General features: G+C 49.7%; 1 protein-coding gene across 1 annotated transcript in view; it reads right to left on the bottom strand.

Moving 5' to 3' along the window:
- Positions 1 to 25,349, bottom strand: part of PARP4 (poly(ADP-ribose) polymerase family member 4) — a gene marked incomplete at its 3' end in the record, with an annotated part of 72,722 nt that overhangs the window by 37,405 nt on the left and 9,968 nt on the right. Inside the window, exons 4-12 of the mRNA XM_021066005.1 lie at positions 19,974 to 20,037; positions 18,703 to 18,778; positions 16,670 to 16,783; positions 14,355 to 14,504; positions 13,457 to 13,594; positions 12,285 to 12,458; positions 10,473 to 10,633; positions 5,139 to 5,276; positions 1,273 to 1,368 (exon numbers count right to left, since the gene is read on the bottom strand). Coding sequence (XP_020921664.1) covers positions 1,273 to 1,368; positions 5,139 to 5,276; positions 10,473 to 10,633; positions 12,285 to 12,458; positions 13,457 to 13,594; positions 14,355 to 14,504; positions 16,670 to 16,783; positions 18,703 to 18,778; positions 19,974 to 20,037 — 1,111 coding nt within the window. The remainder of the gene's footprint in view (positions 1 to 1,272; positions 1,369 to 5,138; positions 5,277 to 10,472; positions 10,634 to 12,284; positions 12,459 to 13,456; positions 13,595 to 14,354; positions 14,505 to 16,669; positions 16,784 to 18,702; positions 18,779 to 19,973; positions 20,038 to 25,349) is intronic.

Below are 25,349 nucleotides of genomic sequence, written 5' to 3'. Positions count from 1 at the left end.
CGACGGACAGGTGCAGCTGTAGGGCCCTGATTTAACCTGCCGCACGGCCGGGGCTCCACACGGAGCCACAGCAAAGTGTGCCATCGCCCCGTGAGGAGCACTCAGTCCCTCCTGTGTAGCTGCTGGTCTGTGCAGCGATTCTCAGCCCCGACCGCATTAGAATCACCCAGGGAGCAGAAGAGCTATTGGGACCCAAACCTCACCCCCTGAAGCCCCGATTTAGCAGATCCGGTGTGACATGAGCCCCAGCATCATCTGAATGCCCCCAGGTGGCTCTGTGTGCAGCCCAGACAGAGAACCTGCCTCCCGGCTCATCCCTGAGCCGCTGTCCACGGCGCGGGGAACGCCACATTCTTTCAAGAGTGTTTATTACCCATGTACGCTCTTCCCAAAGGCGCTGAGAGGTCAGACTGTTCGAGAGGCTCACCAGCGCCGAAAGATACCTGACTTTGGGGCAATATGACAGGCGTGACAGGGTCCCCCTCTGGCTTGAGGTGCACGTTCTTGATCACATCTTTTCAAATGTGCCTGCGTGTCACTCGTCTGCGGGTAGACGCCTACTCGTCTGCCTGTTTGCTCGTTGGGTTCTCTTGTTCTTATTCATTTGCAGGAACTCCTTAAACATTCCGGAAAATCATCCCCTGTCCTGGGCTGGACCCGTCCTTTTCCGGGCTCTGTGACCTTAGCACCACTAACTTAAGCCCCATGACTGCATTCCGTTTGCACAGAACGTCGTCCCAACCCGAGCTGGGAGGTGAGGCCAGGGGTCGCGCGAAGCGCTCGGCCCGGTGCTCAGCGAGTTCAGTAAGCTGTGGCCACGAGGAGGGCAGATTTAGACATTAAGCAGGATGCTGAGATGCGCTGTGACCGCAGCACAGAGCCCACGCGTGACACATCGACTCTCGAGGCGGGAGGTGGTGTGTGGCAGAAGCAAGACTGCTGCCTCTGGAGAAAGACGAGGCCCCGCGTGGCCTTTCAGATCCGCTCCTGTCCCTTGGTGCTCTCATCTGTGCACACACCATCCCGCAACAAGAGGACGAGCTGCAGGGGTTCGATGTGGGGTAAAGCCTTGTAGGACTGTCACGTCACTCAGAGGATTTCAAATATAACTCCCCCAGTGCCCACCGCAGGGCAGGCTCGGGTACCGAGAAAGCCGGCGGCCCGATCGGTCTGTCCCGGGGAGGAAAGGCAGAGGGAAACCCGCAGCAGGCACCCATGATGTCGCCCTGACCTCGGGCCCACGCGACAGGAGTCAGGAAACGCTGTACCAACCTGAGGGAATCGCTGAAATATATTCCACTCCCGAGATTTCCAGCATCTGTCCTTTTCACGCCACGATCTTCAACTACTTTGGGCAGAAGCAACCCGCTGAAAAAGAACATAATGCCGTACTAGAAAGAGGGAGTCTTGCGTGGCAGCCTCATCGTCCCGGCTAAGACAGGTGCTGTTCCCGGACGTCCGCTCTGCGGAATGTGCTCCACACAGAAAGACAAAGCCTGCATGACCTCGCTCATGCATGGAGTCTGAGAGTCAAGTTCATCCAGTCAGAGGGGAGAACGGGGGTTTCCGGGGGGGGATTAGGGGGCTTGGGGGGTCAAGGTTACAACTGTGGGATGATTACACTCTGGGGACGTGACGCACGGCCTGGTGACAACAGTTAATCATCTGGTATCATAAACTTGAAATGTGCTAAGATAGCAGATCCTGGGTTCTCACCGCAGGAAAAAAATAAAAGGTAAGTATGTGAGGTGGTAGATGTTGATGAACTTGGAGGAGTTCCCCTTGTGGCGCAGTGGTTAACGAATCCGACTAGGAACACCAGGTTGCGGGTTCAATCCCTGGCCTCGCTCAGTGGGTTAAGGATCCGGCGTTGTCGTGAGCTGCGGTGTAGGTCAAAGATGTGGCTCGATTCCCACGTTGCTGTGGCTCTGGCGTAGGCTGGTGGCTACAGCTCCGATTGGACCCCTGGCCTGGGACCTTCCATATGCCGCAGGAGTGGCCCTAGAAAAGGAAAAAAGACAAAAAAAAAAAAAAAAAGATGTTAATGAACTCGAGTGTGGATAGCGTTTCACAAAGTCTATGTGTATTAAATCACCACATTGTACAACCAAAAAATCATGTCATGGACTTCCCACCTGCTACAGTGGGTTAAGAGCCCTGGCCTTGCTCAGGCGTTAAAGATCCCATGTTGCTGTGGCTGTGGTGTAGGCTGGCAGCTGCAGCTCCGATTCAGCCCCTGGCTGAAGCGGCCTGGGTCACTGCAGAGGCACGGGTTCGATCCGTTAACAGGGAGTTAAAGGATCTGGCGTTGTCAGACCTGTGGCTCAGATTCAACACATGGAACGTCCCCCGTGGCCCACATCAGAGTCAGTAAGGCCTGAGAACTTACATATGTTGCAGGTGTGATCAAAACATTAAAAGAAAAAATGTTTAGGAGTTCCTGTCGTGGCTCATGAGGTTGCGGGTTCAATCCCTGGCCTTGCTCAGTGGGTTGAGGATCCAGCATTGCCGTGAGCTGTGGTGTAGGTTGCAGATGAGGCTCGGATCCTGCGTTGCTGTGGCTGTGGTGTAGGCCGGCAGCTATAGCTCTGATTCGACCCCTGGCCTGGGAACCTCCATGTGCCGTGGGAGCGGCCCTAGAAAAGGCAAAAAGGCAAAAAAAAAAAAAAAAGTTAAAAAAAAATCATGTTGTAAACATAAATACATATAGAGTTTTTGTCAATCATACTTCAATAAAGTTGAGAAAAATATACCCACTAAAAGACAGTAAATAATTAGCATGAAATTTCTTCTTTTTCTTTCTTTCTTTCTTTCTTTCTTTCTTTTCTTTCTTTTTCTTTTTCTTTCTTTCTTTCTTTTTTTTTTTTTTTTTTGCTTTTTAGGGCCGCATGTGCAGCATATGGAGGTTCCCAGGCCAGGGGCTGAATCAGAGCTGCAGCCGCAGGCCTGCCCCACAGCCACGGCAACACAGGATCTTTAACCCACTGAGCGAGGCCAGGGATCAAACTGCATCCTCAAGGATACTAGGTGGGTTCATTACCACTGAGCTACAATGGGAACTCCCAGAAAAGTCTATTTCAAAGTAATCCCACAGAAGGAATGCCAGGTGCCATTAAAATGGACCAAGCCAAGGTCATCCCTGTCTCGGCCAGCCGAGGGCCGTTCTTCCTCCTTGGATCTCTGCCCCTGCAGGCTGAGCCCCTGCAGTGCTCAGCAGAAGAGCCTTGACGCCGCCGAGGCTGACTGAGCGTCCTCTGCAGCTCCCCCCCAAGAACTCTCTGCCGTCCAGTTAAACCGTGCTAACTTCTGGGAAGGGGGGGCCGCACATGCCTGCCTTCTACAGGTTGAATTTTGCATTATGAAACAGAATTAATTTCATAAAGCAGTTTTTGGGGATTTAGTCCTGCTTAATCTCTCCTACTCTAAGATTGTTCCTACACTTTTCTTTTAAATTTTGAAATAGTTGCTTAGCATGGAGTTTAAGTGTGAGGAATGAGGTAAGGATTCAACTTTATACTTTTTTCCAGACAATTATCCACTTATCTCAACATAAGGTGTTCAAAAAAAAAAAAAAAAATTTGCTCCGCAGAGATAAAAGCTACCTTTGTCACATACTAAATTATCATGTTGCTGCTTCTGTTCGTGGATTTGTGTTCTGCTGATTTGTCTATTTATTCACCACCTCCCTGTTTCACTCAGCAAAGCTTTAGAACATGTTTTTTAAAATTTCCTACACTTTTAATTTTTTCCCCATTTTTTGGCGCACCCTCGGCATACAGAGCGCCCAGGTCGAGGATCAGATCCGAGCTGAGGTTGCGACCTCCACTGCAGCTGTGGCAATGCCATGTCCTTTAATCTAATGAGCTGGGCTGGGGGTCAAACCTGACTGCTGCTGGCGCTTCAGAGATGCTGCCGATCCCTGGTGCTACAGTGGGAACTCCTAAAATACATTTTAAATGTCGGACTGGTTAATCCTCCCTCATTCTTCTTCCCTTTCAGAATTACCCTGGTAAAGTCAAATTTTAAAAAAATATATGGGAGTTCCAGTCCTGGCTCAGTGACTGGGATCCATGAGGATGTGGGTTCGATCCCTGGCCTGGCTCGCTGGGTCGGGATCTGGCGTTGCCCTAAGCTGTGGTGTAGGTTGCAGATGAGGCTTGGATCCTTAGTTGCTGTGGCTGTGGTGTAGGCCAGCAGCTGCAGCTCCGATTCCACCCCTATCCTAGGAACTTTAATATGCGGCGGGTATGACCATAAAAAGCCAAAAAAAAAAAAAAGTGATGTAGAAACAGCTTCTCAATTCCTGAAAAATATCTTATTCATCCACTGATTGTGACAGCGATAAACATAAATCAAAGAACCTGCACCCTTCTGATCAGCGCTCCCTTTAGCTCCTTCAAGAGAAGTGAAAGGTTTTTTGCAGATGGAGCTGAATTGTTTCTTTTTAAGCTTCTGGGTATGTATTTAATTAAAGATCCAAATTTAATCATATTTTCCCCCTGCTCCTTGTGACTTCAGTTTCAGCATCAATACTAAGAATTATTCAAAGCAAAGAGAAAATTAGAGCTATGTTTGAATAGATCAAGCACAGTATCTGGACACTCCAATTCCTAGACTGTCCCTAGATTAGAGACACAAAAGAGTCAGGAAGCAGAGAACCCCTGCCTTCACAGGAGACAGTCCTCAATAAAAAAGTCACATCCCTGCACCGCACTTTAAAACACATCCAATAGGGAGTTCCCGTCACGGCGCAGTGGAAACAAATCCGACTAGGAACCATGAGGTTTCGGGTCCAATCCCTGGCCCCGTTCAGTGGGTTAAGGATCCTGTGTTGCTGTGGCTGTGGTGTGGGCTGGCTGCTGGAGTTCCGATTCGACCCCTAGCCTGGGAACCTCCATATGCCACAGGTGCAGCCCTGAAAAGCAAAATAAATAAATAAATAAATAAATAATAAAATACATATATAATAAGTAAGCGTAACTGAAATCACATAATTATAAGCCCAAGTGCCAGGGTTCTCTGGAATTGAATACGTTGGCTGATGTTAGCAGAAAAGGTGCGTGTAGTGTAAGAAGGAAAGGAGCTACTTCACGCCGTGAGCCTGAAAAATCTGGGGAAGGAAGGCGGCTGCTTCTCACCGGGACAGGATCCCCACGAAGCTCTGGGCAGGAGACCCGTGCAGCAAGCGCCTCACGGTGCCCAGCTGGCTCAGAAACTCTGCCGCTTCACTCGCTCTGCCAACGCGAAATATCTGCAGGATGTTCACGGGACTCTTTCTGCAGGAATGAGAAGAAAATCTTGAGATTATACAATTGAAAGCAAAATAAAACATTGTGATCAGCAGCAGAAAACCTCAAATGGCCCAAATGTCATCACTGCACTCAGTGAATCACAAGGCAGCATTTCTTGGAAATACCACGAAGCCATTAAAAAAAATCACACTCTTAAAGGAAATACGGGGAGTTCCCTCACGGCTCTGCCGGCTAAGGGTCTGGTGCTGTCTCTGCAGCGGCTTGGGTTGAGCTTGGTGCAGGTTCATCACGGGCCTGGGAACTTCCACATGCCGCGGGTGCAGACCAAAAAAAAAAAAAAAAAAAAAAAAATCACACTCTCAAAAAAAAATAAGGGTATGAAGCAAAACTTATAGTAAAATGTTTGAAAAGTGGGTTATGAAACATTATGCCTAATAGGATCCCAAATTTTATGAAATGTATAATATACAGAACATACGAATTGAGTAAGTCCATTCATCTGTTCATGCGTTCATTCAACAAACATACTCTGTGCCGAGCACTCTATCAGCACTGGCAATAAGACGGCCTGGGCTGGGCCACGTGGCGCTTACATTCTGATGAGAGAGACAAAAGGTGAGACTCTCACGAGCTCTGCAGCCAACTAGGCTCCGCGAGAGGGTGGTCAAGAAAGGGCTCTCTCTGGAGGGGACACTTAAGGGGCATGGCCAGCGAAGCTCATCTGTTAGGATCTAATTGCCGTCCAGGGTGTCAGCGGGGCAGCAGGGTGGGAGCACCCCAGGAAGGCGTTCGTCCAGGTGGCAGCAGAGCCGACGGCAGGAAGCCAGGAGAGGGCTCTTGGAGGCAGAGCTGACAGAATCCGATGGCCTACCCACCACAGCCACAGCAACAGCGGATCTGAGCCACGTCTGCGACCTACACCACAGCTCATGCCAACACTGGATTCTTAACCCACTGAGCGAGGCCAGGGATGCAACCCGCATCCTCATGGATGCTAGTTGGGGTCATTACACTGAGCCATGATGGGAACTTCTTGGGTGATGAATTTCCTTCATGTTTTCACGTATTTTCTAAATTTTCAGAGAAAAACATACATTTTGTAACTAGAAAACTATTAATAGGAACAGGTCATTATCAGTGAAACGAAATGGCGGAAATCTAATTTTCAGAGCAGCAGGCTCCCCCCAGGAGAGGCCTGCCCTTGAACTCTTCAGCACATGGGTGTGGGGTGAGGGTTACCCCAGCTGGTGGCTGCTCCCTCCCCAGGGCTTGGAGACACAGCTGCTCCTTCCCTTTGGCTCCAGGACAAACCTGGGTACCCCCCTCCTGACTCTCCCTCACTGTAACAACCCTCTTCAGATGCCTAAGGGAGGGTCAGAGACAAATCCGCCTCCGCAGTCTTGAGAAAGCAGACAGGAGCTGGAGGAATCAGGCTCTCTGACCTCGGACTACGCCACAAAGCTACAGTCATCAAAACAGTGTGACACTGGCACCAAAACAGACCCATGGATCAATGGAACAAGCTAGAAAGCCCGGAAATAAACCCATGGACTCATGGTCCACTAACCCCCGACCGAGGAGGCACGAATATGCACCAGAGAAGAGACAGTCTCTTCAATAAGCGGTGCTGACAAAAGTGGGCAGCCCCAGGTAAGAGAACGACATGGGAACATCCTCCAACACCACACACACTAAACTCCAGGTGGACGGAAGACCAGAAACCATACAACCAGAGAACACAGGCAGAAGATTCTTTAACATAAATCAAATTGTTTTCAATCCATCTCCTACAGTAATAGAAGTAAAAACAAAGATAAACAAATAGGACCTAATTAAACTTAAAAGCTTTTGCACAGCAAGGAAACCATAAAAAAATGAAAAGACAAACCACAGAATGGGCGAACATTGGCAAATGAGGCGACTGACAAGGGATGAGTTTCCAAAGTACACAAAGAGCTTATACAGCTCAATATTAAGAAAACAACCAACCCAATTAACGAATGTGCAGAGGTCTAAACAGACCTTTCCTCCAAGAAGACACATGGAGGGACAAAAAACACATGAAAAGATGCTCAACATCACTAATTATTAGAGAAAAGCAAATAAAAACACAACGAGGCAACCCCTCACACCAGTCAGAATGGCCATCAGCAAAAAGTCTACAAACAATAAACGCTGGAGAGGGTGTGGAGAAAACGGAACCCTCACCCACTGCTGGTGGGAATGTAACTTGGGGCAGCCACTGTGGGGAAGCGTATGGAGGTTCCTCAAAAAACTAAAAAGAATTACAAAGATCATATACCACGACCAAATGGGATTCATCCCAGGTTCATAAAGATGGTTCAACATACGCAGATCAATCAACGTCACACACCACATTAAAAAAACTAAAAACAGAGCAACGACATGATCTAACAGTCCAGATGTATATCCAGAGAAGATGAAAACTGGAATGTGAAAAGACATGTGCACCCCAGTATTCAAAGAGCACTATTCACAACAGCTAAGACACGGAAGTCACCTAAATGTCCACTGACAGATGAATGGATAAAGAAGATGGGGTGCACATACACAATGGAATATTACTTGGCCACAAAAAAGAAGGAAATAATGCCATTGGCAGCAACATGGATGGACCTAGATATTCTCATGCTAAGTGAGAGAGTCCGTCAGAAAAAGACAAACATCATAGGATATCACCTATATGTGGGAAAAAAATGATTCAATGAATGTATTTACAAAACAGAAACAGACTCACAGACACAGAAAACAAACTTACGGTTACTAAAGGAGAAAGGGCAAGGTGGAGGGATAAAGTACGAGTCAGGCTTAACCGACACTCGCTTCTACGTGTACGACGGATAATCAACAAGGACCTATTACGTGGCACTGTATTCAACATCTTGTAACAACCTATATGGGAAAACAACCTGCTATAATGGAAAAACTAAACATCATTATATAAAAATCATGATAATAATCTATACGGAAAAACAATCTGAAAAAGATTCCATAGCTGAGCCACTTTGCTGTACGCCTGAACCTCACACAAGACTGTAGGCCAACTATACCTCAATAAAAGGTACAATCGGGAGTTCCCGTTGTGGCACAGCGGGAACGAATCCGACTAGGAACCACGAGGTTGCAGGTTCATCCCTGGCTTCCATCAGTGGGTTAAGGATCTGACGTGGCCTCAAGCCGCATTGGTCACAGACGCAGCTCAGGTCTGGCGTTGCTGTGGCTGTGGTGTAGGCCGGTGGCTACAGCTCCGATTCAACCCCTAGCCTGGGAATCTCCATATGCCGTGGGTGTGGCCCTAAAAAGGAAAAAAAAAGTCAAATCAAAGGAAATCAAAATAATCTGAATATACACAGAAATAAAACTCAGAAAAGATCCGCAGGAACGGATTTTTTTTTTTAAATTGAGGTGAAATTCACCTAACATAATCTTCACTGTTTTGAAATGTACAGTTCAGGGGTACTGGGTGCCTTCGAAGGGGTGTGCGACCACCACCTGTCTAACTCCCAAACCTCTCCTCTCCAGGATCCCCTGTGCTGGATCAGCCCCCTTCCTCCCTCCCGGCAGGAGGCCGTCTGCTTCCCCCTCCTCGGGGCGGACTGCCTCCTGGTCTCACAGCAGTGCAACCACGCCTTGTGTGGCCTTTTGCGTCGGGCTGCTTTCCAGGTTCACCGTGTTGTAGCGTGTATCGAGCTTCTTTCTACAGCTGAACAGCATTCTGTTTCCACGCAGATGCCGCACTTTGTCGACTGATGGTTTTCTGGGTTACTGCCGCTCTTGGCTCTTGTGCGTGGTGCTGACAGGCACACTCAGGCAGCTGCATCTGTCTGAGTCCTTGTTTTCGGTTCTTCTGGCACACACCCAGGCGTGGAATCGCCGGGCACGTGATCACACTGTTTAACTGGGGGAGGACCCGGCAAACGGCAGCTGCACCACTTCGCTTTCCCACAAGCAACGTACGAGGGATCCCGTTTCTCCACAACCTCATCAACCCTTCTGGTTTGCCCTTAAAACAGCCGTTTCAGCAACGTGCCGTGATACTGGGGACGAAATTGGAGGACGACTGACCAAGGAAGGCAGAACACAACTTCAGAAAGGTCTGGGTTCGTCCGCAAGGGAGGCGTGGCTGGGGCTGGTTCGGCAGGTGCTGGGCAACCGGCTCTCAAACCAGCAACGAGACCCACACACAACCCTGACCTGCAGCATCTGCACACCCCGCGGTGTGAATGCCGCCCCCGTAGCTGAGAGCAAGTTACTAACGGTTTAACGGTCTGTTCACGAAATTCCTCAGGATGGAACAGCCGGCCCCTGCAAGCTCATCGTCACGGCGGGCTCTCGGCATGTGCGAGGCTGACGAGGGGGACGCTGGCCTGTTATGAGAGGGCGACGGGAAAACAGGGCAGAAGGGCCAGGCCAGCAGAAGCCAGTGTCTGAACCTTGCAGCTGCCCAGACTCCTGGCCACAGCGACCCGGAGCTCCTGACCCTCGAGAGCCCGTCCGACAGCGGTGGCATCTGCCTTTGCTCTAGTGCTGCTGCCCCAGGCTGTTGACCGCACGTCAGCTGAGGGCTCAGCTGAGCGGGATGCGGACGGTCCAGGAGGAGACGGCGTGACTGATCGGGGCGCCACGCCTCCTGGCGTGTTTGCTGTGCCGAGGGGTGACCGGTTCAGACGTGGCCACACACGTACTGCTGCATTCTAAAATCTACATTTGAGTGGGTTTTCCTGTGCAGAACTCTTCAGAACTCAAACACTGCGTTTGAGCACAAACTCTAATACCCTCTCATCTAAACTTTTAAAATTGATTCTGGAGTTCGCGCTGTGGTGTCCGGGGTCGGCAGCATCTGTGCAGCTCCGGTATGCAGGCTGGACCCCAGCCTGGCCCACTGGGTTAAGGATCCGGCATTGCTGCCATTGCGGCTTGGATCTGATCCCTGGCCAGGGATCTCCATATGCTCCATCCCCCCAAAATTAATGCAGAGCAAGATCAGGTAAACTTGGAAGAGAGTGGAATAGCAGGCAGTGTTTAAGCCTAGAGCAGAGCTCCGAGCCCCATGACACATGCAGAAGTGAGCATTCTGTCATCCTGCCACGCTTATCCTGACAGTGGGGATTAAACCCCTGGTATGTGGAGATGGGCTCCAACGGGATCTGAAACCGTTTTACGTAAGAGCAGATCCGCACATATTTCCTTTGTGCTTACCTGTGATCATTCCGCAGCACCTCTTCCTTGACTCTGGAAAATTCTTCAGTGTTGGGCTCAACCAGCTCAATTTTGCATCTCAAAGCTCGGTATTTGGCAAGAGACGGTGGGTTGGGTTTGGACAAATTAGTTTCACAGACACTAACCATGTCTCTTATTAGCTGTGGGTAGAGATAATTCATACACATTAGAATTACCACAAAGCTAAATATTTATGTCACGTGATACTTTTGCAAAAAGGTTGGATAAATAAACTTTTTTGCCCAAAGCTTTTGATCGATACCCACTTGGACTGTCATGCTGTGTGCAGGGTGACACAGCTGCCTCGGGGGTGGCACGGCATACAAGGATAATGACAGAGTGTGTTGGTACAGACACTGCGGTTCGTCCAGTGGTCTTGGGTCGGGACTCCTCTACCCCACGCCAGGCCACGCGTCTGCTGAGCTGTCAATCACCCTCCCTGCACACTGAGCCAAGTGGGGCTCTGAGACCCTCCCACCGCAAGGCTGGGAGAGGAACGGCCTCTGACCATCAGGCGCCGAGTCCAGGCTCCTTACAAATATTCATGAACACATCCTGTGTGCACTGGGTTAGGGTGGAAAGACGCAATAGATGCTTAAGACACACGCCTCGCCCTGAGAGGGAACCCAATGCGCTCCAAGGTCACGGGGCCTCGGGCAAGGGGACAATCCTTGGATCAATCCTCCTGGACAACCCGAGTCACGTTTCTCACGGGGGTTTGCTGCCTTCAACGTCTTTGGGACTAAAGAGACGCCGAAGAGGAGAGTCAGCCACTCTGCGGCCACAGCATGGGGAGGGGCTTTCTCACGATCATTCAGATCCACCCGCCAGAAAACAAAAGATTACTGCATTTCTCCCTATGAGAGTAAATTTCTGTGCAGTAAAACAGGAAGTCAACCACCACCACCGCCACCACCAAACTCCCCACAAAGAAGAAAAAACAAGTAAACTGGAGAAAATATTTGCAATTCGTATCACAGACAAAGCTCCCTAACTTACAGAGATCCCCAAAATCATAAAGAAAAATATCAAGACTTGGGGAGTTCCCACTGTGGCTCAGGGGTAATGAAGCTGACTTCGATCCAGGAGGAAACAGGTTCTATCCCTGGCCTCCCTCAGCGAGTTAAAGGATCTGGTGTGGCTGTAGCGTAGGTCGGCAGCTGCAGCTCCAATTGGACCCCTAGCCTGGGAACCTCCATATGTCTCAGGTGCGGCCCTAGAAAGACAAAAAAGACCAATAAATAAAAAATTAATAAATAAATACATCGCTTTGCTGTCCACCTGAAACTGACATGATATTATAAATCAACTATACTGCAACTAAAAAAATAGTAATAAAAAGGGAAAAGGGGTTCCTTCAAAAGACACAAAAGGAGTCATTCCAGGGGGATGCCATGAACTACTGCAGCTGTCAGCAGACGGCAAACGGCTGTCACTGCAGGAAACACAGGGCCCCCGACAGCAACGCCGCCTCTACGTGAACGGACCCAGCGGCTGCCCCTTGTCAGGACTTCGGGGTCCACGGGGTGATGAGCTCCTCGTGGCTCAGGTCAGAGGCAGCTTTCTGGCTCTTCGAGGAGAGTCCCAGCTCCTCTCCTGGTCTGCACGCCTCGCTCACCACACTTGCATCCGCCCCTCTTTCAGCCCCTCACGCCTGGCCCAGATCACCTCGCTAAGGACCCACGTCACCCCAAAACCGCTCGGCAGTTTACTGTGCTTCCGTGTTGTTTGTCGCCGGCTGTGAAGAGACCCCGGCGGGGTTCACCCTGAATCCCGCACTGCGGGGCTCACCTGGCACAGGTCCTCTTTCTGAGCCACCAGCCGCAGGGTGACGGGCTCGGCTGGGACGCCTCTGTGAGGAATTAACCTGTAGAACTCGCTCATCATCTTGTGCAGATACCCCGCTGTCTCGCCCTTTTTCACGGCCATCTTGACAAGAAGGAGAACCCCCTCCGCCTTGCCCACCTTCAAACACAAGACGACATACGATTATTAAAACTAAATCGGGAGCAGTGCGTGTCCTGGCGCAGCGGAAAGGGATCTGACTAGGAGCCGTGAGGCTGAGGGCTTGATTCCTGGCCTTGCTCAGTGGCTGAAGGATCGGGTGCTGTTGTCAGCTGTGGTGTAGGTCACAGATGTGGCTCGGATCCTGCGTGGCTGTGCCTGTGGCTGTGGTGCAGGCCGGCAGCCGTGGCTCGGATTAGACCCCGAGCCTGGGAACCTCCATATGCCGTGGGTGCGGCCCTAAAAAGACAAAAGACAAAAAATACAATAAATGCATCCTGATAATCCAGCAAAGGAAAGGCCCCGGCCTAACAGGGTCTAAGCTATAACTATAAGCAATATGTTACACACATACATACATATGTTATAAGTTACAACAAGGCCTAGTCAGGTGCCCGACAGCTCCCGGCTGCCCGGGACACCAACGCGGACAGAGCCGGCGTTGTTGAAGAGGCGTCTCAGCCCCACACTGGTCCTTAAGCAGAGGGGAGCCTTGGGCACTGATGTTCCTACATCCGTGTCGCAGAGACAGGGATCCTGGCAGGTCTTTTCACATAAATTTAGAAGGTGGTCAGGGTCAGACCAGGAGTGACCCCCCCAGAATCTGCACTTTTCGGACTTGACCTCAGGAACCCCTTTACTCTCCGGAGTGCATCAGGTGACCCCACCGGGGAAATGGCCCGTATTGTCTTGACGACAGTGCACGGTACGAGCTGTACCACCGGGAACAGCTTCTTCAGCTGCTCCTTCACTTGTACGTAAGGAGGAAGCTCTTTCCGGGGCTGCGAGCGTGTCCGCCCTTCCTCGAGGCCCTAAGTTATCGTGAGACAGACCAGGGTCTGAGCCCCTGGCGGGCGACCCGGAGCCCCGAGCCCCAGGCCCCCGCAAACCCGCAGCTGCTGGCTCCCACGACTGACCCTTCTGGGCAGGACTTCCAGTTTCCAGGACACTCGACTTACGTCGTTGAGGCTCATCCTGTTCACAGGTTTGAGCAGCGTGTGCTCCAGGCGGCCCAGAGCTTCTGCCCAAATCATCTCCACCAAACCGCTCACTTCCTGGCTCAGCGCACTCGAAGGTACTGCCTCCTCCAAGAGCAACTGCCACGACAAGATAACAGAGCAACAGCACAGAGAGCGTTCGTGAGGGGGTGTATTTAGAGCCGAGGTGAACAGGGGTGTGCAAAGGAACAGCCCTCGAGGCCCTGAGAGCGCGACGGTGGAGCCCTGGCCCCTCGTCCGCCCCGCCGCCTCCCCGCACACCTGTCCCCTTCCGCTTCTCTCTTTTACTCCCGAGTTGCTTTTCCTCTGGCCCTTTTCCTCACACACTAAGCTTCAGGCCTGCCAGGGGCACTAAGGGTTAAAGACCATGACCCCAGGAGTTCCCGTCATGGCGCAGTGGTTAACGAATCCGACTAGGAACCATGAGGTTGCAGGTTCGGTCCCTGGTCTTGCTCAGTGGGTTAAGGATTTGGCGTTGCTGTGAGCTGTGGTGTAGGTTGCAGATGCGGCTCGGATCTGGAGTTGCTGTGGCTGTCGGCTAGAGGTCCAATTAGACCCCTAGCCTGGGAACCTCCATATGCCGTGGGAGTGGCCCAAGAAATAGCAAAAAGACAAAAAAAAAAAAAAAAAAAAAAAAAAAAAGACCACGACCCCAGGCTGGGCCACACAGAAGGAAGCTGGGGAGGGGGGGCCCATCCCAGAACTCAGACCCCAGTGGGCTCCCAGGCCCCTGTGGGCGCCCCTCTCCTTCTCTCAGCTCCGCTCTCACCTCCCGCCCGTTCCCTGTGGGTCAGGAAGCAATGGCAGCTATTAAAAGCATTGGGTAAATAACGCAACACCATGCAGAGGTCGGTCTTACTGCTTGCAGTTTTTCGGATGCTAACTGGGTTGCCTCGGGTGTAAAATGTTCTCGGAGCAGAAACCCTTGTTCCTGCAGCTCTTCCACGTATCGCTCATAGCGCTGACTCGCGTCTTCAGAGCTTTTCTGAACAGAGAACAGCCGCTTCGTCTGCAAAAGGCAGCAAAGCGTTAGGGTTCGAGGAGGCGGTAACTTATTAACTAAGATGCTCTTTACTGAACGCCTGCTATGTACCACGGGGAGCAGGAACACAAATAAGGCAGCAGCTCCCTGCCATAAAGGCGTCTAGAATCCCACGTTTTCAAAGAATTACACTTTTAATTCGTCACGAAATAGCCTAAACCTGAAAGCTGGGGGAAAGCCTGAGCAGGCGCAGCAGGTAGAAAAGATACATTGGGAGTTCCCGTCGTGGCGCAGTGGAAACGAAAACGACTGGGAACCATGAGGACGCAGGTTCCATCCCTGGCCTCGCTCCGTGGGTTAAGGATCCGGCATTGCTGTGGCTGTGGTGTAGGTTGCAGACTCGGCTCGGATCTGGCGTTGCTGTGGCTGTGGTGCAGGCCGGCAGCTACAGCTCCGACTAGACCCCGAGTCTGGGAACTTCCATATGCCGTGGGTGTGGCCCTAGAAAACAGCAACGACAACAAGAAAAACAAAAAAGACAAGACACATTGGATGTATGGGAGTCTCTGGAAATCCAGTCAGAGCCCACACGCTCCTGCTTTACACACCCTCTGAACTCCCACACGCTCCTGCTTTACACACCCTCTGAACTCCCACACGCTCCTGCTTTACATACTATCTGAACTAGGTGTGAAGTCTGGCTTCCTAGCCTTCTGGAAATGAGAAACACTGGGGGAAGGGAAGGAGAGAAAATACCGCAGGTGTGAGGCTTGCTGGAGACACAAGGACAGCCGCCAGTGAGGAGAAAGGCAGGGGCACAGGGGCAGGTGGTGTTGAAGGCAGGCCACGAGCCCCTGGACACACAAAGGCCTCTGGACACCCTGCCCTGGACCGAGAGTGGCCAAAGGTCCTCATGGCGGCTTGGCCAGACCCGCGTGCAGCACTGATACCCGTCTGTGCTGGTGGCTGCGGGGCACCCGCCACGTCCAAGCCACTCCCCTGAAGAAGCCGGGGTTCTGCCTGATTTTGCTCGGGTTCCATGCACATGGGTTACTAAAGGAGAGGGGGCAGCTGGAGGAGCCCCTGAGCCGCCCAGCTCGGTCCTCTGGTCGGAGCAGACTCACCGAGGAGCACGAGTGGGGCTGAGGCGGAGGTTTCCTTTTCCAGCGAAGGAGACACTCTAACGCGTGATACCGGGGTTTTCAACTTGACCTCACCTCCCTTTTACCCACACAACTAAATGCACTACAAGATACAGTGTACGTGTTTGGGGTAAAAGGGTAATAAGACCCTTTCTCTTTCTTGGACACATCTGACCTTGGATTAACCTTTGCTGTCTGCTTCCACGGCCCCGGGTAAAGGTGTGATGTCAGCTGTCACAGGAGGCCAAACCGCTTGGGCCGCAGTGACCCCTCGTCAGCAAGCGGCGCCGGGACTGGAGGTCACGTGGCAGCGGAGCCCAGGGCTCTAAGGGCCGCGGCTCGCATGACCCACGCTTGCCTGATGGCGTTTTGAACCCAGGCCAGGCTGGCGTTAGCAGACGCCTGGGCTCCTGCCTCGCATCGAGTGGGCAAAGCAAGCAGCGTCGGGAGCCGGAGTGGACGGCTGTGAGGACACCCGCTGAGGAGGTGGTGTTTCCTCCTGAAAGTCTGGACGGACGACACATGTCAGAGGCTGCAGGATACGTGAACTTGAGGCATTGGCTCTGTGCTGATTTTTGCCTCCTGATTGTTTTAGGAACCATGGCCTTGACACTGAGCAGGCCAAGGTCATGGCCTCTGAACTGCCCTCCTTGCTGTTCCCGCCCAACGACACTGCATCCCCCTTTCAGGAGCTGTTCAGTCGTGGGGCACAAAGTCTTTCACCTTTGGGTCCCGGCCTCTAGGAACCTGCTTGGTACAGAGCAGGTGCTTGAGGACGTGTGTGAAGGGATGGTCTGCACAGGTGTAAACGCCGGGAAAGTTGCCGTCAGGGACTCAGGACACAGAAGGTTCTCCTCTGCTGAGAACCCCTCCCAGCCCACTCCTCACCTCCGCGGCCCCAAAGAACACATCTCCCACTTCCCAAAACTGTTCACCAGCTAAAAGAAAAAGCTCACAGCCCGGCTGGCTCCGCTGGCCCCTGTAAGGACATGAGCCGTGAGCAGAGCGGACCAGCACGCGGGAACCCACGCTGCTGCAGGGAGACCCTACCTGTGTGCCGTCGGCGAGGAGGAAGCGAGCAGATGTCAGGAAGATGCGCTCCCCGGGCGGCCCCGTGCACCACAGCTCCACCACCGCCGTCTCCGAGCCTCCCTGCGGCCCCACCTGGAAAACAGGTGGTCCTGTCACATCTGAGCTCATTAAATAACCACACGTGCCACTTAAAAATGTTGACTACAAAATTGATACAGGAGTTCCCGTCGTGACACAGCAGAAACGAATCCGACTAGGAATGATGAGGTTGTGGGTTCCATCCCTGGCCCCGCTCAGTGGGTTAAGGATCTGGCATTGCCGTGAGCTGTGGTGTAGGTCACAGATGCAGCTCGGATCCCGAGTTGCTGGGGCTACAGTGTAGGCCGGTGGCTGTAGCTCTGATTGGCCCCCGAGCCTGAGAATCTCCATACACCAAGGGTGTGGCCCTAAAAAGCAAAATCGATCAATCAAAAAAACTGATACATGTTTATTTGCAGATATAATTTAGAAAATATGGAAAGTAAATAGAAAAATAAAAATCACCTGAAATCATACTACGGATACATAACCGCTTTTAACATTTTGTTACATTTCCTTGCAGGATTCTTGCTATAGATATATCTGCATATGTTTAAACTGTACCACTTTTCATATTTTCTTGATCATGGAGGAAATGTTATTTTCAAGTTACATTTTATTAAAATATCTAAAAAGTACAAATGGAGCATCTCTTTTTTTTTTTTTGTCTTTTGTCTTTTGTCTTTTTTGTTGTTGTTGTTGTTGTTGCTATTGCTATTTCTTGGGCCGCTCCCACGGCACATGGAGGTTCCCAGGCTAGGGGTCGAATCGGAGCTGTAGCCACCAGCCTACGCCAGAGCCACAGCATCGCGGGACCCGAGCTGCGTCTGCAACCTACACCACAGCTCACGGCAACGCCAGATCGTTAACCCACTGAGCAAGGGCAGGGACCGAACCCGCAACCTCATGGTTCCTAGTCGGATTCGTTAACCACTGCGCCACGACGGGAACTCCGAGCATCTCTTTTAAAAAAAATTTTTTTTTTTTTTTGGCCATGTCTGGGCCATATGGAAGTTCCCAGGCCAGGGATGGCACCCACATCACAGCAGTGACAACACCAGATCCTTAACCTGCTGCACCACAAGGGAACTCCAAATGCAGCACAATTCTTTTCTTTTTTTGGCCTCCCTGTGGTAAATGGATTTACTGAGTTTTCTGGCCAGGGATCAGATCTGAGCCAAAGTTGCAACCCTGGATCATTTAACCCACTGTTCTGGGGCCAGGACTGAACCTGTGTCCTGGTGCTGCAGAGATGCTGGGAAGTATGGGAACTCCCAAATGGAGCAGGTTTTGAGTGTTGATGTTATTTTGCATTTGTATGATACTGGAGAAAAAGGGCTTTGTTTTTCTTTTTAATGAAGAATAGTGGAAATTCACTGTAGCATAAATACTGTGTGTTGAATCCACTCTTTTAAAATACAAAAAACCGGAGTTCACATCGTGGCTCAGAGGAAATGAACCCAATCAGTATCCATTCCGACACGGGTTCGATCCCTGGCCTTGACAAGTGGGCAAAGGATCCGGCATTGCTGCAACCTCCAGATGTGGTTTGGATCCCGCGTTACTGTGGCTGTGGGTATCCGCTGACAGCTGCACCTCTGATTCGATCCCTAGCCTGGGAACTTCCATGTGCTGTAGGTGTGGTCCAAAAAAGAAAAGTATTTAAAAAAAAAAGATATAAGAAATAAAATACAAGAAACTGTTAATACCATAGAGAAGTACCTTTATTTTTAAGGTCATATTAAGATTTCCTATGTTTAAATTTTTATCATAAGCCTGCATTTCTTTTATAACAAAAATATTAAAAAATTAAATTTTAAACATAAAAATGTTCTTTACTAAAAATCAACTCATATATTAAGGAATATTTATTCAGAATATGCACCATTTTTCAAAACAACAAGAAAATTATCAAACAGGAAATATAATCCCAAGACTCTCCTTTTTTCCCCCCAAATAGAAATCACTCTTACTTTTTCCAAGGTGTTATATTTTGCTACTTCGAAATCTTGAGGAAAATGAGGAATTTCAGCATTCTCCGTAGAAAACCTGAAATTTGTAGAATAAAATTTGAATATTAAAATGGACTTTTAGACTAAATCGAATTTTCGTAAAATTTTCTCGTAGATCTCCTAGTTCTATACGAAATATGTCCTATGTCCCTAATGCCACCTTAGAGGTTTTAAAAACGGTTAACAGGTCTTGTGGAATGAGCTGGATTCCCCCTTTGCATCATTCAGAGCTCTGATCCAGTTCTGTGCGTGTCTGCACGGTGGGTCAGGGTGGCTTCGGGCACAAGCAAGAGAAACGGGCCAGCGTGCTGAAGCACAGCCTGGCACACCCGGAGGCCCGAGTCTCTCTGGGCTCTGGCCCTCAGAGGCTGGTCAATCCAGATAGGCCCACGCCTCTCTGGAGGATGGTCAACTTGCCTTTAAAATAAAGTAATTAATTCATTAATGATTTAAAGCTGTCAGAGTTCTCATAATATGTACTCTGTTTTTTTCTTTTTTTCTTTTTAGGGCCATACTCATGGCATTTGGAAGTTCCCAGGTTAGGGGTCGAATCGGAGCTGTAGCCAAAGGCCTGCGCCACAGCCACAGCAACACGGGATCCAAGCCCCGTCTACAACCTACACCTCAGCTCACGCAACGCCGGATGCTTAACCCACTGAGCAGGCCAGGGATCAAACCTATATCCTCATGGCTCCTAGCTGGATTGTTTTCACTGTGCCACAATTTTAATTTTGGTATGTGTTCTCTCTTTTAACACAAAGATTAACAGGTAAAGGAAGACCAAACGTTTCGTCTAATTAATACAGCAGTTGGGGTGTGGATGCTTTAGAAGCTGAAAAGAACTGTAGACTCATCCTTCACTTGGGGAGGCTGTGTTATTTCTATTTAAAAAAATACTGAGTAGACAGCAACGAACTGGCTTTACTCTGAAGGCTGTTCTGTAAGGCAACCGAGTAAGCAGACTGCCCGAATCTCATCGCCGGTGGTTTTTCTGTCTTAAAATCAAGCCAACAATCCCACCTAATCTCATAATACTGACAAGATAAAAAGTATCATCACTATAGCAGTTGAAGTAGGTTTTAATAGATTAAAAGCTTAATAAAGACTAGATAAGCAAGACCAATCGAAACACTTCAAAAATACTGATGCGCTAATAGCATTTTGATACTGGGCTTGAGGTTTATAAAACATTTTGCAAACGCCTGGAGTGTGAGGGACCGGAAGTAGATTACTCGGTGAGGGCCACGTCGTCCTTCTCCGGGTGACTGTCCAGGGATGGATCATCGGTTTTCACTTCTAGAATCAAAACGAACAAAACACGTTTAAACATTTATTAAAAGTAGGTAAATGTAAATGTTGGAATTGTTAAGATTCTTAAATATGGTCATATTTCCCATGCTAGTCTGTTTCTTAAGGTGTCCTTAAATTATCTCTACTTATCAGCCTTTTCTAGGGCCGCACCAGCAGCATATGGAGATTCCCAGGCTAGGGGTCTAATCGGAGCTACAGCAGCCGGCCTGCACCACAGCCACAGCAACACCGGATCCAAGCCACATATGTGACCTACACTACAGCTCACGGCAACACTGTGAGCTACTGAGCAAGGCCAGGGATCGAACCCGTGTCCTCACAGATACTAGCTGGGTTTGTTCCAGCTGAGCCAAAATGGGAACTCCCAGGAACAACTTTTAATGCAAGGATTTCTTTCCAGTTCTAATTACGCTCTCAGGATTTCAAAGGCCATCAGTGTGTTTGCTGTACTTCTGCATCTGACTGGATTATTCTGGATGTTGACAGATATTTTCAACATAAAAGGGGTTGACTATGGGCTTATTTTGTTTTAGCTGCCAACAGCTAGAACGTCTGACACACCAGCCCTTCTGGGTAATCATTTGTCTAAAGAAGCTGCACCATACCAAAACATTTCTATTGCTAAAGCTCTATTTCTATTGCTAAATGCGGCATCTAACACATACATGTGCTTATTATATTATTATGAATTAATATTTATCAGAACTGAGTACAAGGCCCTACTACATAGGACAGGGAGCTGTATTCAATATCTTGCAATAACCTATAATAGAAAAGAATCTGAAGAATATATATCTAAAAAATGGAATAACTTTGTTGCACACCTGAAACTAACTTAACATTGTAAATCAACGATCCTTCAATTAAACAAACAGAACAGTCTGAATGTTAAAATTGAAGTATCATTGATTTAAAATATTACATTCGTTTCAGGTGTACAACATAGGGATTCAACATTTTTATACATTATACTCCATTTACAGTTATTAAAAATAATGATTATATTTCCCTGTGCTGTACAATGTATCTTTTTTTTTTTTTTAGAGGTCGAATTGGAGCTGCATCTGTGACTTATGCTGCAACTCTGTCAATGCCAGATCCTTAACCCGTTGTGCCAGTCTGGGATCGAACCTGGATCCCAGGGCTCCAGAGATGCTGCCAATCCCATTGGCACCACAGTGGAAACTCATTTAATTTTTTTTAGATTCCTTATTTAAGCGATGTCATACAGTATTTGTCTTTCTCTATCTGAATTATTTCACTGGGCATAATACTCTCCAGATCCAAACATGTTGTTGCAAATGGCTGAATTTCATTCTTTCTTATGGCTGAGTTGTATTCTATTGCATATAAATACACCACATCTTTATCCATTCATCTGTCAATAGACACTTAGGTTAGGTTGCTTTCATATTTTATGAACATTGGGGTGCATGTATGTTTTTGAATTAGAGGTTTTCTCTTTTCCAGGTATGTACCCAGAAGTGGGATTGCTGCATCATACGGTAGCTCTATTTTTAATTTCCTGAGGGACCTCCGTACTGTTCTCTATAGTGATGGCACCAATTCGCACTCCCACCAACAGTTTATCTTCTCCAACATTTGTTTGTTGACTTTTTTTTTTATACTTCTTTTTTTTTTCTTTTAGGCCTGTACTTGCGGCATATGGAAGTTCCCAGGATAGGGGTCCAACTGGAGCTGTGGCCGCCAGCCTATGCCAGAGCCACAGCAACACCAGATCGGAGCTGCGTCTTCAACCTACACTACAGCTCACGGCAACACTGGATCCTTAACCCACTGAGTGACACCAGGGATCGAACCCACAGCCTCATGGCTCCTAGTCTGACTCGTTTCCACCGCGCCATAGCGGGAACTCCTATTTGCTGAGTTTTTTACGATGGCCACTGTGACCTGTTTGAGGCAATATCACATTGTGATTTGATTTACATGAACCATTTTTTGTTTGTTTTTAAGTTATGGCCAAGAGGCATATAGAGGTTCCTGGATCAGGGAATGTATCTGAGCCACGGCAGTGACCCTGCTGTAGCTGTGGCAACGCTGGGTCCTTCAACCCACTACACAGGGCGGGGATGGAACCCGCACCTCTGCAGTGACCCGAGCTCTGCAGTCCGATTCTTTTTTTTTTTTTTTGGTCTTTTTGCCATTTCTTGGGCCATTCCCACAGCATATGGAGATTCCCAGGCTAGGGGTCAAATCAGAGCTGTAGCCACCAGCCTACACCAGAGACACAGCAACGTGGGATCCAAGCCACGTCTGCGACCTACAGCACAGCTCACGGCAACACTGGATCCTTAACCCACTGAGCAAGGCCAGGGATCGAATGCAGACCGATTCTTAGCCGACAGCGCCACTGTGGGAACTCCAAGAACTGCTTGACTTCTGATATGACTGATGAGGGGTGCGTTTCTCTGTGTCCAACGACTTCGGCTTTGACCAAATTCCAAACTGCAATTTGGGTTTATAGGGAGATTTGTTTCTTTTTTTTCTTTTTTTTTTTTTTTTGTCTTTTGTCTTTGTTGTTGTTGTTGTTGTTGTTGTTATTGTTGCTATTTCTTGGGCCCCTCCCTCGGCATATGGAGGTTCCCAGGCTAGGGGTTGAATCAGAGCTGTAGCCACCGGCCTACGCCAGAGCCACAGCAACGCGGGATCCAAGCCGCGTCTGCAACCTACACCACAGCTCACGGCAACACCGGATCGTTAACCCACTGAGCAAGGCCACGGATTGAACCCGCAACCTCATGGTTCCTAGTCGGATTCGTTAACCACTGCGCCACGACGGGAACTCTGGGTGATTTGTTTCTACTGGTGAGACGACCCAGGCCTGCCTTCCCTCCTCGGCCCCTGGGAGGCTGGTGTGTGTGCAGACATGTCCCCAGGCTGTCCCCATAGTCCAGGGCCCAGGCACCTTGGGTATTTCTGCGCAAGGTAACCACATGCCTCTTGTAAAATTCTGCCAAAAAAGAGAAGACGCTTTGGGCTGTTACCTCCAGGTGAACTCTGTGACCCAGCACCCAGCTGCCGGGGTGGAGAGTGGCAACACAGAGAGCTCCAGGTGGAGGCCACCCTGGGGACCCAGCAGACGGCACGGCCTCACCTCCTAACCTGTCCGCTTTGTTGAATATTCCAAGGACCCAGACAGAAGGCGTGGCGGCCTGTCTCTTATTTTTCCTGGTTTGTGACTTTTGGCTTTGTGCCATAGGGCAGAGACGGAAGGATCTGTGGGTGATGCAGACTGCTCAGCTGGCCTGCTGCATGAAGGAACCTTGGAAATGCTATCGATAACTATGTTTGTGAACATACGCTGACAGCAAAAAAGGCATTTTTTGGGAGGGATCTTGGAAAGGCTGTGAAGAAATACAGTCCACAGCAGAGCAAAGTGGCTCAGGTAAGGTGGGCTCCACTCCAGGTGGCTTGGGATCGGGCAGCCCTTGGAACTGGACTTGCTGGCTCCAATAAAACTGACATGGCTGGAGTTCCCATCGTGGCACAGTGGTTAACGAATCTGACTAGGAACCATGAGGTTGCGGGTTCAATCCGTGGCCTTGCTCAGTGGGTTAAGGATCCAGCGTTGCCGTGAGCTGTGGTATAGGCAGACGCAGCTCGGATGCTGTGTGGCTATAGCTGTGGTATAGGCTGGTGGCTACAGCTCTGATTCAACCGCTAGCCTGGGAACCTCCATATGCCTTGGGAGCAGCCCCAGAAAAAGGCAAAAAGACAAAAAAAATAAAAAAATTAAAAGCGAAACAAAACAAAACAAAAAACCAACTGAAATGGCTCCAGTGTAAGAACTGGTGTATCTTCAGAAACCATAATTTATCTAAGTTCTTGCACGCATCTCAGGTAAAATCTGCAGCAAAAGCTGGAGTGAAAATCATGATATGTGGCGACGAGATCAAGTGGAAAAAACCACACCGTTTCCCCCACCGCCAAGACTGCAGGTTCAGTGCTTCACGTGCCCTGGACCTGGGGTGCTGGCAGCGTCCACATGCCTCTGCCACCGTCAGGCTCAAGATGTGCCGCTGCTGCTGAATCCAGCTCGGCCCAATCCTCGTCCCTTCTCTGCGTCCACCTACGTGCCCCGCAGAAGACCACACTGGAGGTGACGAGGGTAACATGAGGCCGGACACCACTGCCTTTTTTGCGCTGGGGACGTGGTGTCTCAGTTGTCGGGGGTGGAGGTCATGCTCGAAGTGCTTGCAAAGAATCTCAAGGACACGCGTGCGCTCTCGATGCAGGTGTGTGAGACTCGCCGGGAGAACGTGGCTTCACCGTGAGCGCGTTAGGCTGGTGGGGGCATCACAAGGACTGAATTTCAATTGCCCTTTGCTGGATGTCTGCTTTCCTGAAGGATCTGGCAGTAGGATAATTTCAGGGCCTGGAAGAAACTACATGTCTTTTTGCATTTACATTTGCAGTTAATATTACGGCCAAACAACCTGGTGAAAATGACTAATTTTCCTCTGGGTTCAACGGGAAACTAGAGGGTGAACGAGCCTTCACGCATGGAGTGACGGTGACCATGGTCCTTCTGTGAGCAACGCCTCTAAGGACTTAAACATCACCCCGATGACCCCGAGAAACACAGGGATGGTGTCTGCAAGCCGCCCTTGGGGTCCACTCTGTGAGGAGCCCCATGCAATGGTGGCAAACTTCCTCTTGAGCGTGGGAGGTGGGTGTTTCTCCGACAACACGGGAGCAGAGTCTCTCCACGACTCGTCCGCCTCTGAGGGTTTTTCAGAGGCCAGCCACTTGCTGCAGGATGTCACTTGTGACCGGCGTGAGACGCAGGATGCTGGGGTCCCTTCGCGCATGACGAACAGCCGCTTCTCTGGCTTCTTTCACACGGCCGAGCCCACAGGACGGCATCTCCCCGCAGCTCAGACAGGCAGGAACACTTGAGCCCCGAAGTGCAGGTGAAGCTTAGCTGGTGTGCGTTCCAGTGGAGAAAATGTGGGTGATCTTACTCTGCTCATTTGCTTGGAAACAAAAACTGCTAGTAATAGCTACTTGGGACCAGATGAAATCCGCTTTCATCTATGATTTATTGGGGGTAGCTGGGAGATTCAGGTAATGTATCTGGATTTAAACTTATCAGGTTTCCCTACCCCTGAAGCATTAAAAACAAAACATGCAATAAAATGGGTGCCTTGAAGTCATCCAAAGCGGTGATGGAAGCCCGCTGACTAGGTTTCTCATTAAACCATTTCCAGGTGAGTACACAGGTTTTATGCTAGGGATTCATGTTAAAAAGTCTTGTCGATGAGTTTCCTTGTGGC

The sequence above is a fragment of the Sus scrofa genome, chromosome 11 (assembly GCF_000003025.6).
Source record: "Sus scrofa isolate TJ Tabasco breed Duroc chromosome 11, Sscrofa11.1, whole genome shotgun sequence".
Classification (NCBI taxonomy): Eukaryota; Metazoa; Chordata; class Mammalia; order Artiodactyla; family Suidae; genus Sus; species Sus scrofa.
The sequence above is the reverse complement of the archived record's forward strand: the minus strand, read 5'-3'. Positions and strand labels throughout refer to the sequence as shown.